Source organism: Chaetura pelagica, unplaced genomic scaffold, assembly GCF_000747805.2.
Source record: "Chaetura pelagica isolate M959 unplaced genomic scaffold, ChaPel_1.0 scaffold199, whole genome shotgun sequence".
Classification (NCBI taxonomy): domain Eukaryota; kingdom Metazoa; phylum Chordata; class Aves; order Apodiformes; family Apodidae; genus Chaetura; species Chaetura pelagica.
In genome coordinates, this window is record NW_009970714.1 from 1,257,243 (window position 1) to 1,273,955 (window position 16,713).

The following is a 16,713-nucleotide window of genomic DNA, read 5'->3' on the forward strand; positions in this document are numbered from 1 at the left end:
GCTGATATAAGCTCAGGTTTTGCAATCCAGAGCTTTATTATAATTTGATAGTAAATTCTGCATAGAAACAGACTTTCTGTCAGTATAAAGAATTCCCTTTGCTATCTGTGTAACTTTATTTACTTCATCATTGTGACAGCATTAACTGCTTTCACTTCAGTTCCTTCCAGATTTGTGTTAGGCAGCACTAATTCTGTTGACAGTGTTTTTTCCCCAATATTTGAGAGAACTCTGTCAGATGCCACTGAGGAGAACTGAGGGGTGTGAAGGCAGACCTAGCAATCCTGAAAACAGAAAATACTAAGATCAAAATCATAGTAACAATCTGCAACAATACAGCACAGCCAAACACTAGAAAATGTAAATGTGTGTAATTCAGGAAAATGTCATTTGTTATGGCTGGTCTGATAGCTACTGCCAAATCATTTGGAAACCCTATAAAAGAAAGGAAAAAAAACACAACAAAAACACAACAAAAAGAAAAAAGAAGAGATGGTAAAAAAAAAAAAAAAAGGTGTGCCTAAATACATGGTTATGGCATTAAAAGACAGACAGCAAAACCCTCTTTTTCTTTATAATAAAAGAGGGTGTTTATATACATTCTGATACTGTATTCACATGACAGGCTACTACTTCAACAGAATCCATGTAGGTTATTTAACACTCAATCCACTAGAGTCCCTGCCATCATTCTTCCTAGAATAAAAGAACATTCAGGATGGGTACAGTGCAAAAGAAAAGCAATCCCAGAAATCTATCCCACATCTCTTCTCCTCCAATCTTAACCCAGTGTCTATTATTTTCATTTGTACACCATGTCTAAATTCAGGGCTGACTGAGCTCTCTAGTTGTTTAACAAGCTGATCTAAGATGCTTTGAACATAACTTTTATGGGACATGTATAATGAATGTAGATCTATTAGTTGTCTGTGTAGCACCGAGCTCATTTGGAGCAGCCAGAAACCAGCAGTTGTTCCCACATTTATTTCCTTCTTTAACAAGGATTCCTTCCTCTATAAGTATCTCTGCCAGGAGAACATCTCTACTACTTCTGATAGCTGACTGGGAAGAACCATAAAGCACCATCTTATATTTTACAGGTGCAATTTGTTTCCCAGGGACTTACTTGCCACAGAACTAGAGGACAGGTAAGTACACCTTCTGGTACAGTTATTGTGCACCTCTGGCCCACCCTAGTAATTCAATTTTTAAAATTATATAGCAGACTTGATTCCAGTATAAATCAAATCTATTACTAAGAAGTACAGAAAAATGTCTTCTTCAAAAGACAAAGAAAATTTTATCTAAACCATTTTTTGTTCACCAACCATAGTAAATTCTTCTTAAATGAATATTTACTACAATGGCATTGGGAATAACAAGGGTGGAGCACTGAGCATGACATAGAAGAATTATTGCAAAATTTGTATTTCAAACTCCAAATCTGCTGACAGTAGAAAATCACCGAAGTGACAGTCACTGGAGAACAGCAATGTATAAAACAAGACGATGTCATTTTGATTAGATCTGGACAAAGATAAAAAACCTGCAACTGCCTCTCCAATGACACAGAACAGATTTTTCCTGTTGGCAGTCTATTTTACATACATTCTGAAAGTATGTTTTTTCAGATACCAAGCACAGTCATCAATCTACTCTTTGCAATAAAAGCCTCTGCTGGAGACAAATGAAATGACAGAACATATCTGAGGATACAGTGAGTTCAGCCAATAGATAGAACAACGCTGGCATCTAAGAAGTTCAAGGTTAATTCCCTTTCTGGAATTAAACAGCAAATGGTACCACAGTCCAAGCAGGAACTGGGAACAATGCCATGACTGATGCTCTGTTTTTCCTCTATAGTGATCTAAAAATAACCTTTTTGTATGTCTGAAGAGAAAAACACCAGCCTGTAAAGCCACGGATACATATTCCACCACTCCTTTAGCCAAAAACAAGGAAACTAAGATTGAAGAGAGGATCTGAAACAAATCAATGCTGACACATTCCCTGTTGTACTTCTGTGTTTTCCTTTTTTCCACAGTTCTAGTCTCAGAGGAGAAGAAAAACATTAGAGAGGAGCTCAGCCTTAACAATCATGTTGCCAGATGATAGGTTGTGAATGTCAGCATTATTGTGTATGCTACAGCACCTCTCCTTACAAAGCACATACAAAGAAGAAGGACACCTTCTCACACCAGCTTCGTATGCCCAAACAATGAGGACTAAAAGCCTTTCATTTCTATGTCACTCGTCTGAACCTAGCAGAGCTCACTCAGAAAGACATCTCAGAGGTACCTTCCCTTCTCCTTCAGCTGCCAACTCTTTGTGTTCTTGGTTTAGGGGCAGAATTCCAGACTGCCAAAATCAACAGCAGTAACTACAATAAAATCCAAGGTATCGGTTTGAAAATAACTTCCCTTCAGTGCTTTGACAGGTTGTGTTCTCTCTTCTATGTGTATGCACTGATGTATGATGGAAAAAAAAAAGAACACACAACTCCACTCTGATGTCTCTCTCTCCTCAAATGCAACTTCAATGGCAAGCACAAGAACTTATGCCATTCAGATTTCAAAAAAAATCTCAGCCTGTACTTACTTACACATAGGAGTTTAGCCAAAGAGAACCCAAACTAAATAATTTAGTATTTAAAAAAAACAACCCTGCCTCCCAAAATCAACATTTTACTTTCCCCACCTGTTGACACCATTTTCTGTACTTAAATACAAAGCAATTTACATAATGAATCTCACTCTAGGAAGCTGCGTAAAGGATTTATGAATATGGCCAAATGGTGAAATGAAAATAATACCATCATTCCACTCTGTTTTATCTCACACTGAACTTCACTTCATAGTTTATATTAAGACCAAAACTGATAAAACATTCATAAAAGACTAGAGTTGTCATCAAATCCAATGATGATGAAGACATCTTGGCAACAGAATAGAACAGAACGATACGATAATCAAAGGAGTGTGGACATTTTGTGTCACTATTATTCCATCACCATATCCTGGTACCAAGTTATTTTCAATAAAAGTAGCAAGATGCAGTGCCTGCTCTTTTACCTTTGGAATACTAACATTTACATTTCAATACCAAAAAGGAGAGCCACAATCATTTTTCAGAAGATGAAATCTTTTTAAGTAAACACTTCCTCTAGAGAAAAACTAGAAGAAAATGACCAAGAGTGGAGTGAAGCTGTTGATAGATGCAGTCGATAAACGACTCAACTGCTTCCTGGAAAATAATTTCCAGATACAAAATGTTCAAGTCAGCTCAAGATTTTTAATTCTTTTCTATGTAGGACAAATACATATTTTTAGGAATAAAAGAGAAATGTAATATCCTGACAGCTACAAGGAGGCAAATTCCAACAAGCTATTTGCAAGCCTGGAAATCTCTTACAATACCATTCTGCATGACAGCAAGCCAGATGTTCAGCTGGAGACTGTTGAAAGGGAACATCTCCCTCCTGCTCCCAGCTCTGTGTGCTTTTGGACAGATCTCTTGCTGTCACCAGCTAGTGCTGGACTCCTCTGTGTGCTGCTCTTTCTACAACAGTAGAAAACAAGCCCAGTAAACAAATTAAAGAGTTCAGTATGAATGTTTTTTTATTGCATTGGGTACTTAAATATCTTGTGAAAGGAGCTGACAGACAAGGGAAAGAACTGGAAATTATAATGTGCAATAAGAAGGCCATCACTCTCCCTCTGGGGGGCAAGGAACCACTATCAGTCTAAACTCAGCTTTGCCTCTGACTTAACATGGGGCATTGGTCATGTTCCCTAACCATGGCTTAGTTATCCACTTGAAATTGAGCACAGTTGTCACCTTCCTCACAAAGATGTGGTGACAGCTGAAGTTTGGAACTGCCACTGAACATGAAAAAGATAAATTATCATTACTGCATTTTCACAAGTGTAACATATGACTGTCTGGAAAAAAATAGCAAGAAATCCAAATCCAAAGCTGTGATTTCATCACAGTCAAGCTTTTAGACATGTGCAGGTGGAGATAATAGGGCATAGTTTTTAAAGAAGTAAAAAGGTAAAAGCTAACAGGAAAAATCACATTCTATCATGACTAAGTTTCAAGTCCAATCAAATGGAAACCAACTGTCTGTTTATAATAGAGAAACAGTGCCTAAATCTTACAACTAAACAAGCCAGTGTTGAAAGCTGAACATCTCTCTCTTATGTCTCTCATATCCCTCTGAAACAGAGGCTTGTTTACAGCAAGCTCATTCATTGCTCCTCAGAGAACTACTTGGACAGCTGAATCACTCATGAGCTGAAGCTGCAGCTGATCGGAGTACTTATTCTCAGGGAAAAGTGTTTTTCAAGAGGTGCAAAATACAACATTTATTATTTGCATTATGCTAGCTTTCATCTAGCAGCTGAAAACAGCAATAATATCTCATTACAGTAGGGGCAGAAGGTAATATTCCCTCCCTGGAATAATACCTTACTACACGCAGATCCTACAAATACTTAAACACGTGCTTACAAACAGTAAGGCAGGACAAGCAATAATAAACCCATTTCTCAACTCGACAGCCTTTCCTCTCTGTCTATCAGAATCATAGAATCATAGAATCTTAGGGGCTGGAAGGGACCTCGAAAGATCATCTAGTCCAACTCCCCTGCCAGAGCAGGGTCACCTAGAGTACATCACACAGGAACGCATCCAGTTGGGTTTTGAATGTCTCCAGTGAAGGAGACTCCACAACCTCCCTGGGCAGTCTGTTCCAGTGCTCTGTCACTCTCACAGTAAAAAATTTTTTTTGGATATTCACCTTGAACCTCCTATGCTCCAATTTACACCCATTACCCCTTGTCCTATCACTGGTCATCACTGAGAAAAGCCTAACTCTGTCCCCCTGACACTCACCCCTTACATATTTGTAAACATTGATGAGGTCACCCCTCAGTCTCCTTTTCTCCAAGCTAAAGAGACCCAGCTCCCTCAGCCTTTCCTCATAAGGGAGATGTTCCACTCCCTTCATCATCTTTGTAGCTCTGCGCTGGACTCTTTCGAGCAGTTCCCTGTCCTTCTTGAACTGAGGGGCCCAGAACTGGACACAATACTCCAGATGCGGCCTCACCAATGCAGAATAGAGGGGGAGGAGAACCTCTCTTGACCGACTAACCACACCCTTTCTAACGCATCCCAGGATGCCATTGGCCTTCTTGGCCACAAGGGCACATTGCTGGCTCATGGTCATCCTCCTGTCTACCAGGACCCCCAGGTCTCTTTCACCTACACTACTCTCCAGCAGTTCAGCCCCCAACCTGTACTGGAACATGGTGTTGTTCTTCCCCAAATGCAAAACTCTACACTTCTCCTTGTTGAATTTCATCATGTTTCTCCCCGCCCAACTCTCCAGCCTATCTAAGTCTCTCTGAATGGCAGCACAGCCTTCTGGTGTGTCAGCCACTCCTCCCAGCTTAGTGTCATCAGCAGACTTGCTAAGGGTACATTCTATACCCTCATCGACGTCATTGATGAAGATGTTGAACAACACCGGTCCCAGTACCGACCCCTGAGGGACTCCACTAGTCACACACCTCCAACCAGATTCTGCCCCATTGACTACAACTCTCTGACTCCTTCCTTTCAACCAGTTCCTAATCCACCTCACTACCTGATCACCAAACCCATACTTGATCAACTTATCTACAAGGATGCTGTGGGAGACGGTGTCAAATGCTTTACTGAAATCAAGATAAACCACATCTACCGCTCAGTGTCAGTCTCTACAGACTGTGCATGATTAATCCTAAATCTTAAGAGTATTTTAAGCAGGTAATGAAAATGGGGACCAAAAGAAGGGTGTGGGGGTACTAAAACCACAGACCAGTGATTACACTGCATTAAGCTAAAACCTGCCGAACTTGAATGAAGTCTCCCAGTTGGTTTTGGTATATTCAGAGTCTCAGTTGCAAGCTCTCATCTAAGTGATGCATATAGAATATCAGCAAACAGCTGCTTTGGAAATTCAGAGAGCACAGGAATTCCAATATCCTATATATTTTTGAGAAACCCATGCTACTTTTCTATTGCACTGGTTCTAAGATACATCCGTAAATGACTGATTAGATGCACATCAGCAAAACCCATGAACTCTCTGCTTAGATACTGTCACGTATTATGGAAATCAGAAAACAGTTTTACTGCAGACTCTGAACAGATATTTAGTAGATCTCTCTTTGTAAAAAAAGCAAATTATTTTAAAATGATACACAGGCAAGATACAGCATCTCCCCTGAACATGTCCCAACTAGTATCGCACATTTCGTAATTTTGCATGTACTAGGATGCTAGGATGTTGAAATTTGCTTTATCAAGCTGCAATGTCAAATAAAAAAACAGATAAATAAATAAATGTGCTGCCACTGCACTGCTAATCCAGCAACATATATACATACCTGATAAGTAACACTCTTCTTTCCATCGTCATTTGTTTGAGGCAACGTCAAAGGTCCCGAAACTACCCAAACATCCTGAAATCTCTCAGTCAATTCCCGACAATACATTTCCATTCTGGAACATATTTGACAGAAAGGGTGAAGTCAGCAGGGAAAACCTAACATAATCATGTTTGAAACCTACTGTGAAGGGCACAATGAACTACTGACAATTTGACAGCATTTTTTCAATCTCACGTGACTGACCCACAAGCCAAAGAAGGTAAAACTCAGGCCGAGTTCATGCCTCCCACTTATCCCAAGATCACTTCTTTATAAACAGGCACATTACTGTGCACATCTGAAATTGGTTTCTGTAGCCTTAGCACCAGTCCAGAAAATCTGAATTCTCTACTTACTCCTATACTCTACACTTGAAATATACTGCTGATGGTCACTTGGAATTAGTAGGATACTTGGTTTAAACAGAAGTCTGTGGTGGTCTTCCTTCAAAAGGTTCTACTGTATTACTGGATTTGTATGCTTCCTCCCAAGGAACCAATGTCCCGCAACAAACAGATCTTCCCATAATTCAGAGCACTTAGGAAAGCTTCTATGTGTCATTTCCACTAAGTCTATTTACTGTTTTCTTATATAAAACTGTTTAAACATGAAGTAGTAACTCTAGAAACACACTAACACTAAAATCTGTCTCCAAATAAGAAGGTTTCGGATCACGATTATTTTACATAAAACAAAAGATTATATCCCATCTTTGACCTAACACATCCAGTCTTACAGAAATCATATGCAGGAAGTGCCCACTGGTCCTTCGTGGAAGACAGAGTTGCACTTCACTCAAATGGACAAACAGAACAGGAGAGAGATGACCCTAGCTAATCTTGCTGCCTCTGAAAGGGCAAGGTTTCATCCCTCACTCTGTCTCATCCCTGTTCCTTAAACTTGGGCCACCTTTAGCACTCCTCATCTGTCAATAACCCTGAACAAAACCAGCCTTTTTCTTGTGCTGGGTTAGAGTTAAATCAGCTCACACAAATCAGAATTAGCAAGAATTAGCCCCAGGAATCAGAATTAGCATGAATGAGCCTTTTCTTTGTGGTAACAGTGCGCTGCCATGTGATACACTAAAGCGTTGACCACTAGTTTTTTCCTGCTGTCATCAGCTTTGCTTCCAAGCAGCTTAGCTCCTCAGGCTGTCTCATGGCATGGTCATACAAACACCACCTGGCACAAGGAGAAGAAAGGGAATAACTGCTTCTGGTAGCAGCAGGGACAGAGATCAGATTACAGTAATCATGAAACCACCCTCAAAACAAGACAGGAAACAACAGTTAAGCACCAGGAAAAAAACCAACAACAACAAGCAAGCATGGATGTTGGTGGGAAGAAAATGAGGAATAAATACTATGGTGCAGTTAGAGCACAACACTGAACCAATCTAAGAGCTTACTATCTAACAGCTTGTTGAAAGATGCAGTCCTGCTCTCCCCTTTCCTACTGCTCCTCTTGTCTGCCCAGCTAAACAGTCCCACTCTACCTTCCACGTTTGCTCTGGCACTCATCTCACCTGTTGATCCAATTTTCTTATCTGACAGAAAGATAACCAAGCAAAACAAAATGTGAAGTCACTTTAACTGGGTAAGCAAATGGAACTGACTCACAGCAGTCAGGCTAGTCCCCGAGCTGGAACTCGGAAAGCAGCAAAAACACCTGGCTGGAGGGTGAACACAACTTTAATAAACAACAGACTGTTAAAAAGACTAAGCTGTACTGTCTACCTGCAACTCAGAAGACAAAGAAGCAAGCAAATAACAAGAGAAAGCAATAAAGTACCAAGAGAAAGGAAGAGAGTAGGGAAGCCAAGAAGGAATACAACACACATGAAACACAGTATCCTTAAAACTACGTGTTATTAACCAGGGGACTGATAAAACAAGTGCCACAAATACCTTGTTCATGTATTTAAACTGTGGAGATAGGGTGCTGGGGCTGGGGGAAAGTGGTAACAGCTGCTTAAACTGCAAGGCTGACAGTGCCAGGAGAAATTTTCAAACATTCCCCATGTTTTCCTGATTAGGTAGAGACCCTACTCAAGGGAAATAAAGAGGGTTTCAAACATTTAATTGGTATAAACACCTAGCTTCGGTATAAGGAAATGTTATGCTCAAAAACTTGAGGTATTAAAACAATTAAAAAAAAATTATCTTAAATTGTTATATTTTGTCTATAAACAGTATTGCCTTACTGAATGCTTCATGTGATTTTCATGTATTACTGTAAAACTGGAAAGCAGTGTGTAGTCAAATGATGAAGCATTCTTGATAGATGTTTAGTACAATACTGTACATAATTTTGCTAATCTTCTCTTAGGCAAACCTTGTGAAATTTATCCTTTTTGCCTCCTGTTTCTGAGTCTTAACATTCTGTAAATCCTATGCAAGAAAAACTGGGTGAATGTTACTTTTGTTAATGTTTTTCTCTGCTGAAAGAAAAGAAGGAAAAAAACCCCCTATTTCGTGAAAGCTTAAATTTATCAACCACTCACTTCACCTCAAAGCTGATCCAGCCAGCCCTCAGAAGTGACACAGAACCTGCCTCACTGCTGTGTGGAAGTCAGAACTCCAAGAGAGAAGACCTGAGGTAGTCATGACTCAGTGTGGAACGCTCAGCTCTCCAGTCCAACCTGAACCAGTGTCCACACACAGAGATGTTAACATGTGGGAAGTGCTTTTTTGAGGAAGAGGTGTTAAAGCAAGATCTAAACCCCCTCCCTGCTTCTACTGAATCTTCTCTAACAACAGAGATTTCCACCTAGTACCTTTACCCAGCCAGAAGAACTAACATGATCTATTACAAAAAAATGTCCTCTGCAGTTTGATTGAATAAAGAAATAAAATAGTCATTATGCTGTTCCTGCACTGCAAGGACTGAGGTGCTTTTCACTTCACAGAAAGTTGCTAGGATTTCTTCAAATAGTCTGTAAAGTATTCTAGAATGCTTTAATGCAAAGTTTTATAAATACAGCATATTAGATTTATACCATCGCCTGGTATTTTTCACTTAGTTTACTTATAAGTAATTTCTTACCTGTTCCAAAATCCAGCATTATTTTCATAATTCTGAGGCACAATGTTAGACAGATAAAATGTTTCGGCCATAGCTCTCTGCATTGGGAAAGAAAATAACATGATTTCACTGAAACCTTTACAAGCTGAAAACACATTTCAAGAAGTTTTTGGATCAAAACCCATTTCTAGTATAGACTTAACATTATTAATATATAAGGTCAGACAAAAGCTATAACTGGAGTGCAAATCTTGCAAAACTTTTTGCTTGTTTGTTGACAGAAACATAGCATAATAATGTCCACTTCTAAAGGCACAAGAATTACTGTTACTGTCACAGAATCATAGAATCTTAGGAGTCGGAAGGGACTTCAAAAGACCATCTAGTCCAACCCTCCTGCCAGGCAGGATCACCCAGAGCACATCACACAGGAATGTGTCCAGGTGGGTCTGGAATGTCTCCAGAGAAGGAGACTCCACAACCTCTCTGGGCAGCCTGTTCCAGTGCTCTGTCACTCTCACAGTAAAGAAGATTTTTCTGAAGTGTACGTGGAACCTCCTATGCTCCAGTTTGCACCCATTGCCCCTTTTCCTATCACTGGACATCACTGCACAAAGCCTGGCTCCATCCTCCAAACACTCACCCTTAAAGTATTTGTAAACATTTATGAGGTCACCCCTTAGTCTCCTCTTCAAGCTAAAGAGACCCAGCTCCCTCAGCCTTTCCTCATAAGGGAGATGTTCCACTACCTCCATCATCTGTGGCTCTGCGCTGGACTCTTTCAAGCAGTTCCTTGTCCCTCTTGAACTGTGGGGCCCAGGCAGTTTTGTAATGTCTTTAGAAGCAACTAGCTACTCCTCTTCTTCATAGAATCACAATGGTTTGTATTGGAAGGGACCTTATGGTCATCTAGTTCCAATCCCCCTGACATGGGCAGGGATACCTCCCACTAGACCAGGTTGCTCTGAGCCCCATCCAGCCTGGCCTTGAACACTTCCAGGGATGGGGCAGCCACAACTGCTTTGGGCAATCTATTCCAGTGTTTCACCACCCATTGAAGGATGCTTTCACCAACACTTTTCATTTACTTGACTGCCTAATGGCTACCTTTCTCTTTTCCTTACAAAGAAAGGTTTTATTAAAAATAATATGTCTTTGTAAAATACTGATTAACACACAGGAGATGAAATTATTTATGAGACCATAATGGTCAAACATCTACAGATCTGCTTAACTTTATCTTTAAAAAGTGTCAATAAAGCCCTCTGAATTGAAGCCCATGTATCTCCAGACATGAAGGACCTGGCACTAAGAAACTATGCATATGCAGGGGGAAATACAGCAGAAAAAAATCTTAACCCAGAATCTACACAGGTCCTGTAGTTGTCAGTATTTTTCACGTACTACTTCTTCAAAGTGAAGGGGCTGAGAGGACTCCTTAGGATAATGAGGAAACACTACCCGAACTAATTAAACTGTGAAATTAAGTTATTATAGTTTTGTGTTTGAGAGAATGTATTAACTCATTGCATTTCAAGCCAGGTCCAGGATCTCTCTGCACACATAGCTCACCAGTAAAAAATCCCCACAAAACACAAATAAACAACGAAAAAGACACTTCCAGTAGAAATAAAGCGACTGGTTCTTCTACCCACCACATGCCACTGTGCTGTCACTCTGCCCCACTGCCTACTATTCTGCCTGGCAGAAATACAAATTCCAACTGTTTCTTAATTGACAAATTACTACATTAGGCACATTTCACAAGAGGATCCAATAAATCCAAGGCTGCTTTGTTAGCTAGCCAAGGCATCAGGACATGCTTTTCTTACAGTGCAAATAAATGGCAGGTGAAGACATTTTATAGACTGAAAGAAGTACGGCAAAAGAAGGTTCTAATTTACCTCATACACATTGCCAGAAAGGAAAAAGCCTTTTAAATCATCTAGGTAATCCCCTTGTCAATACAGAACAGTACTTAACAGCATCTTTGCTTTGCCCAATCTAGACTTAAACATCCCAGCACTTGTTGGCCAGAATGAAGTAATTGTTTGCTGTCTCCCTTTAACTGAGCTTTGAAAGAAACTTTCAAGGTTATAATTTTTGTTTTACAGGCAGACAACATGACATACAACAGGTTGAGAAGACTTGCTTAACACTGTACAGTACCAGAAATACTCACACCACCTCTGCCTAACAACTTATTATAGGTGTGATTTAATGAAGGGAGGATCCACCCGATCTAGAGCCTGAAGCAGATGATGAGAGTCTCTACAGTGCTCAGTCAGGAATAAACCTTGTAACGCTTGAGTCCAGGCCTGTGCATCAATAATGAGATCATGTTCCATCTCAAAACAAACTGCAAAAAGGAACATTGAACATTACTTTTAAGGGTCTTCTGACCCTCTCCAACTGATAAAACATGAGTTGCAGAGAAACAAAAAAAATCCTACTGTTGAAAATTTGTTATCTCCTGCTGGTGCCATGTGTCCTCGTGACCACCCGCTCCCAAGGTAGTCTTCATTGACCGCACTAAACATGAGAGGGATGTTAGGATCTGGTCGGAATTTACAGTGTCTTCGGTCTGCATCACCTGAGGAGTAACATGCCTGATTGTTAGGTTTATCGTAAAACCATGACAAGAAGACAAAAAGAACTGATTCTGTAACAGCTTGCCAAATGACCCACGCTTAAGGATTCAACACATTAATCTAAATAATGTATTTTTCTGCTCAACTATAATAAGAATAATTCTGCTTAAATATCTGTGCTCCAGGCCTGAATTCCTTCCCACTATATGCTAGAAATCCTAACATGCTTACTTTTTTATAGAGAAGAAACAAAACACTTTACATTGTCATAAATGCAGATTAATATTAAAGGTAAGATTACTAATTATATAAATCACTACATGTTATCTTCTTAGGACAATGAAAATATACCAGCTTTCCCCAGCTGCAATTCCATTTTTGTTTGAGCCAGTACAAGTATTTCTTTTACCAAGTCTAGCCTGGGAGTAGAATGGGTGTATCTTGATAAAGTTACACTTCCTAAAATAATAAACCCATTCAAGAGAAAAAATTAAGTCATTGTTTTTCATGGGAACAGAAAAGAGTGTAGAGCTCTCCTCTTCATTGCAGGGATTCCCCTTCTGCCTTTCCACACACTTGGAAATCGCATTCAAAAATGACTAGGCCCAGGACTTCTGGAAGACAAAAACCTTTTCAGGGGGAGGGTTGTGGAAGGAGCTAATTTAACTGTTGCAGAGATATCAGCCCATTCAGAGCTTCCATCTTTGCTAGGGAGCTTGTGACTTCTTCCCAGGTTTACTGGCCTTACACTTAAATTTGTGTCCTTGCACTGTGTAAAGTCCCAGTCACCTCCTTGGAAAAGAAACTTCTCTGAGTGGGCTACAACTCTGAGACTGCTTCATCCCAAACACCGACTGCTTCCCTGGAAAAGCAGTGGCCAGAAGACACTTGCATGAATTATTCTGGCACTGTCAACCTCCAGTAAGACGTCATCTTTCTTAGGGAATGGCCCGTGACCCAAGAACATTCATAGTGAAGAAGGTGCTCCAGAGACACCACGGAGGGATGTGGTGTTGCCCATGCAAGGGCTCTACACAGGAAGCAGCTGGAAAATAACTGACTTAGAGCACCATCATTGTTGTCCACAATGTTGTTTATTTTCCTCAAATATCAATATAATTCAAAGTATCTACAGCATACTGGTTCTTTCTTTACAAACTTCAGGGTGCCATCTTCAGCATAATTTCAGATGCAATATACAGGACTATTACAGTATCTTTTCATTTCAGTATGAATCACTAGAAAGAATTTTCCTCACACTTGGCACTTTATGAAGTACTTTCTATTGCAATACACCATGACGGGGCAACTGTTAGCAGTGGTCACTGCTGGCTGTGTAAATTATTTTTTTTCTATAGCTGACTGTGCACACACATGCAAACCACACACACTCTGGCTTTTTTGTCATGGCAATATTGCCAGTGAACACGTATGAACCCTGTGCTTCCTTGTGCTATGTACTGAGAACTAAGCATAGAACACTCTCCACTTGGAAGCTCTCTGAAGGACCCAAGAATATGCCAGAACCACAAGGAAGAAGGGAAGGGGTGGAAAATGTGCATGTATATAGATAGATACCACATCTCTTAGAAACCAGAGCTGTTAACAAATCCCTCTTCTTTGTTCACCATCGGTGTATATGCCCATGTAGGTGACATCAAAACAGAGAAGTGGTGAGAACATCAGAAGGAAGAAGCTTCACTTTTATTTTTTGGTAAAGCATGTAATGTGATGTTTTAACACAGGATAGATGCTTGGGAAGCAACACTGACAAGTTTATCAGTGTGCAAAACAACAGAATTTTTATGTTTTAAAAATTGTATTTCATCTCAGTACTTAAGACAAATTGTATTTACCCATTAAAGCTGAAAAATGGAAAATGTATCCTCATTTATACTCTGTTCACTGCTTTGATAAAAAATAGTCAATTTCCTTTGTAATCAGATATATACACTTCATTTACATGTATAGCTAATTTCTTTTCACCATGTTTTTTTTTTAAATATTTAAGTTCGTATTTAGAAAATCTAAAATATTTTATTATGTTTAGAATTATAATTTCTTTTTCAAATCACATGGTTTCAAAACTGCGGTACATGAAAGATTCTTGTGACCTTCCCTGAACAACACAGTTCTGTCTCAAAACTCAACCAGACTTGCTATCAGAAACAAATCAGAGCTGAATGCCTCAAGATGCTTTAATTTCAACTTGCAGGTTAGTTTATCTGACCACATGGAAAACATTTTAACAACTCAGTTGTTAAGGCCCACTTGAAAGTAAGCCTGGAATTACTGCTTCTTCTCAGAAAGAAGTGGAATCAAAGATGCTAGTTCAGGGTTGGTTATAAATATTTTCAGGATCATGTTTTTAATTTTGAAATGTAATTTGAGGACAGTGATGACAATATAGAGGGTTACTGCATTCCCTGAAACTTTACAATTATACAGTTACCTCCATTCCTAATAATTTGTCTTATAAAATCTGAAGTAATGCTATAAACTTAATTTACAGTGACTGTATTCACAACTGACAGCAAAAAAATCACTGAGCCTCTGTCTTGCATAAAGAGCAGGAGAGTATTAGATAATGCACATCAGACAATAGAAAATAACTGCATCAAAGTAAATGTCAGCTGCAGTGAGTAGGTATGGGGGGGGCTGGACTAGATGATCTCCAGAGGTCCCTTCCAACCCCTAAAATTCTGTGTGTCTATGTATGCCCGCTCTAGCTTTGAACTGTTGATACCCTTTGCTCCACTTTTATCTCAGAAATGGATATTCATCTTTCCTCCCCACTCTGAGCAAATCTCTTCAAGATCTGTACATGAAACAGTCTGGCCACTAAAGGTGCTGACTCCACAAGCATGCACCCATATGAGGCAGTACCTAAACTGACCTCAACTGGCCCACAGAACTGACTACACCAGCTAAGGAAGCAAGAGGAATTTTTACATGCTTGAGCAACACCACTGAACTTTGCCAGTCTGAACCAGGTAAGAAAAAGCTGATTTTCAGTTTTTCATTTTCTCTCCATTCATGTTTGAGAGAGACAAGCTAAGCTTCCTTCCTGCAACCTGACTTGAGTGTTTATACTGACACAGATACATAGATCTGGTGCTTACAGAAGCATCATAAATCCATCAGACTAGTGCCAACAAGAAAGAACACTGAAGAGGCCTGCCAACCTGCAGTGCCAGACCTCTTTTAAGTCACTGGAAACATCAGCCTTAATACTGTCACAAAACTGACAACCACCCAGAGGCCTGGTTCCTCCAGTGGGATCATGAATGGGTGGAAAAATCCATACCTAGAGGCACTACAGGAGTTTTCCCCCTGCCTGTTCCTGGGTCCACCTTCTTTGAACTGCAAAGCCCATTATGACCACCATAAACATAAGAGAATAAATACCAACATACCCAGTGTCTTCTGTTTTGAAATATGTTCAATCACCCATCTAGGCACCCGTTTTGCCTGGTCGTAAGACAGTGCATGATTAGTGTAACATCTGGTCTCTGTTCCAGCTTCAGGGAATCCATACTTTTCCAGCAGAGATTCTTCTACTGGTTCTAAGCAGAAAAATAGACAGAAAGCCATCCTAAGATGAAAAGTGATCTGAAATAAGACTGTAAGAAAAGTACCTCAGTGAATGTAAATATACTGTGCAGGGAACTACCTGACATTATTGACACAATTTAGACCTAAAAATACATTAAGAGAGCTACCCAGAAACTCCCTTCTGCCAAAAAATGGTGTGCTTTCATTGTGCCCTCACATGAGCATCTCAACTCTAGGACTAACTCATCCACTCTAATGCCTACACACATCTACCTAGCAGTCACTGTGGGCTATCAGATATTCAGGTACAAATCAGGCAACAAGGAGTTAGTCATCACACATTTCACCCTTCCGAGCTGGAAATTGCACTCCTCCTCACAAAGAGGTGCACAAGTGTGATTTTTGCCCTCACTGGGAATGCTTACAGTCTGCTGAATGAATGAGATCTTCGAGATGGGGGTTTTTTTGTGCGTTTTTTTTTCCCCCATTTATTTTTCTGCCTCATGAAAGAATGCTTACACATCTTACTGACTTCCTCATCCTCCCGACACCTGTTCGACACCAACTCATGTTTTCAGAGCTCCTCCTCCTCTACTTCCCTACGGCTTCAATACTTGTAACACCTTCAGGCTGCAAGGAAAACCATCAATTCCCACCGAACCCTGGTGCCCCTCAGCAGCCCCCTCCCCGTGCCTCACAACAGCTGAAATTTAGTTACAGCCTGACCTGAAGTGTGTGAAAAGTAAACTGTGTGACTGCGTTAAAGGTAAACACACACACATACATATATATATATATAGATTTGGGTATATATATGACGCAGACAGCACAAACCCACCCTCCCTGCCACCCCTGAGCACCCCGGGATGGGGGCAGCGGGAAGAAACTGATGAGGGGAGGAAAGGAGCTGGCGTAGGGGCTGGGAAGGGGGGGCCTGTAGGGGCTGGGAAAGGGAGTCTGTAGGGGCTGGGAAGGGGGGCCTGTAGGGGCTGGGAAAGGGAGCCTGTGGCACCAGTGGCCGCGCTGAAGGCGCCGCCGCTCCCCCCTCCCCGCACCGCGGCCTCCCC

The 16,713-nt window shown here is 40.5% G+C and overlaps 1 protein-coding gene across 1 annotated transcript in view; it reads right to left on the reverse strand.

Annotated features, from left to right (window-relative positions):
* EXOG (endo/exonuclease (5'-3'), endonuclease G-like) overlaps nt 1-15,771 on the reverse strand; it is a 22,693-nt gene extending 6,922 nt beyond the window's left edge. The window contains exons 1-5 of the mRNA XM_010006015.1: nt 15,765-15,771; nt 15,508-15,657; nt 11,954-12,093; nt 9,522-9,598; nt 6,435-6,549 (exon numbers count right to left, since the gene is read on the reverse strand). Coding sequence (XP_010004317.1) covers nt 6,435-6,549; nt 9,522-9,598; nt 11,954-12,093; nt 15,508-15,657; nt 15,765-15,771 — 489 coding nt within the window. The remainder of the gene's footprint in view (nt 1-6,434; nt 6,550-9,521; nt 9,599-11,953; nt 12,094-15,507; nt 15,658-15,764) is intronic.
* Between the last annotated feature and the right edge of the window lie 942 nt (nt 15,772-16,713).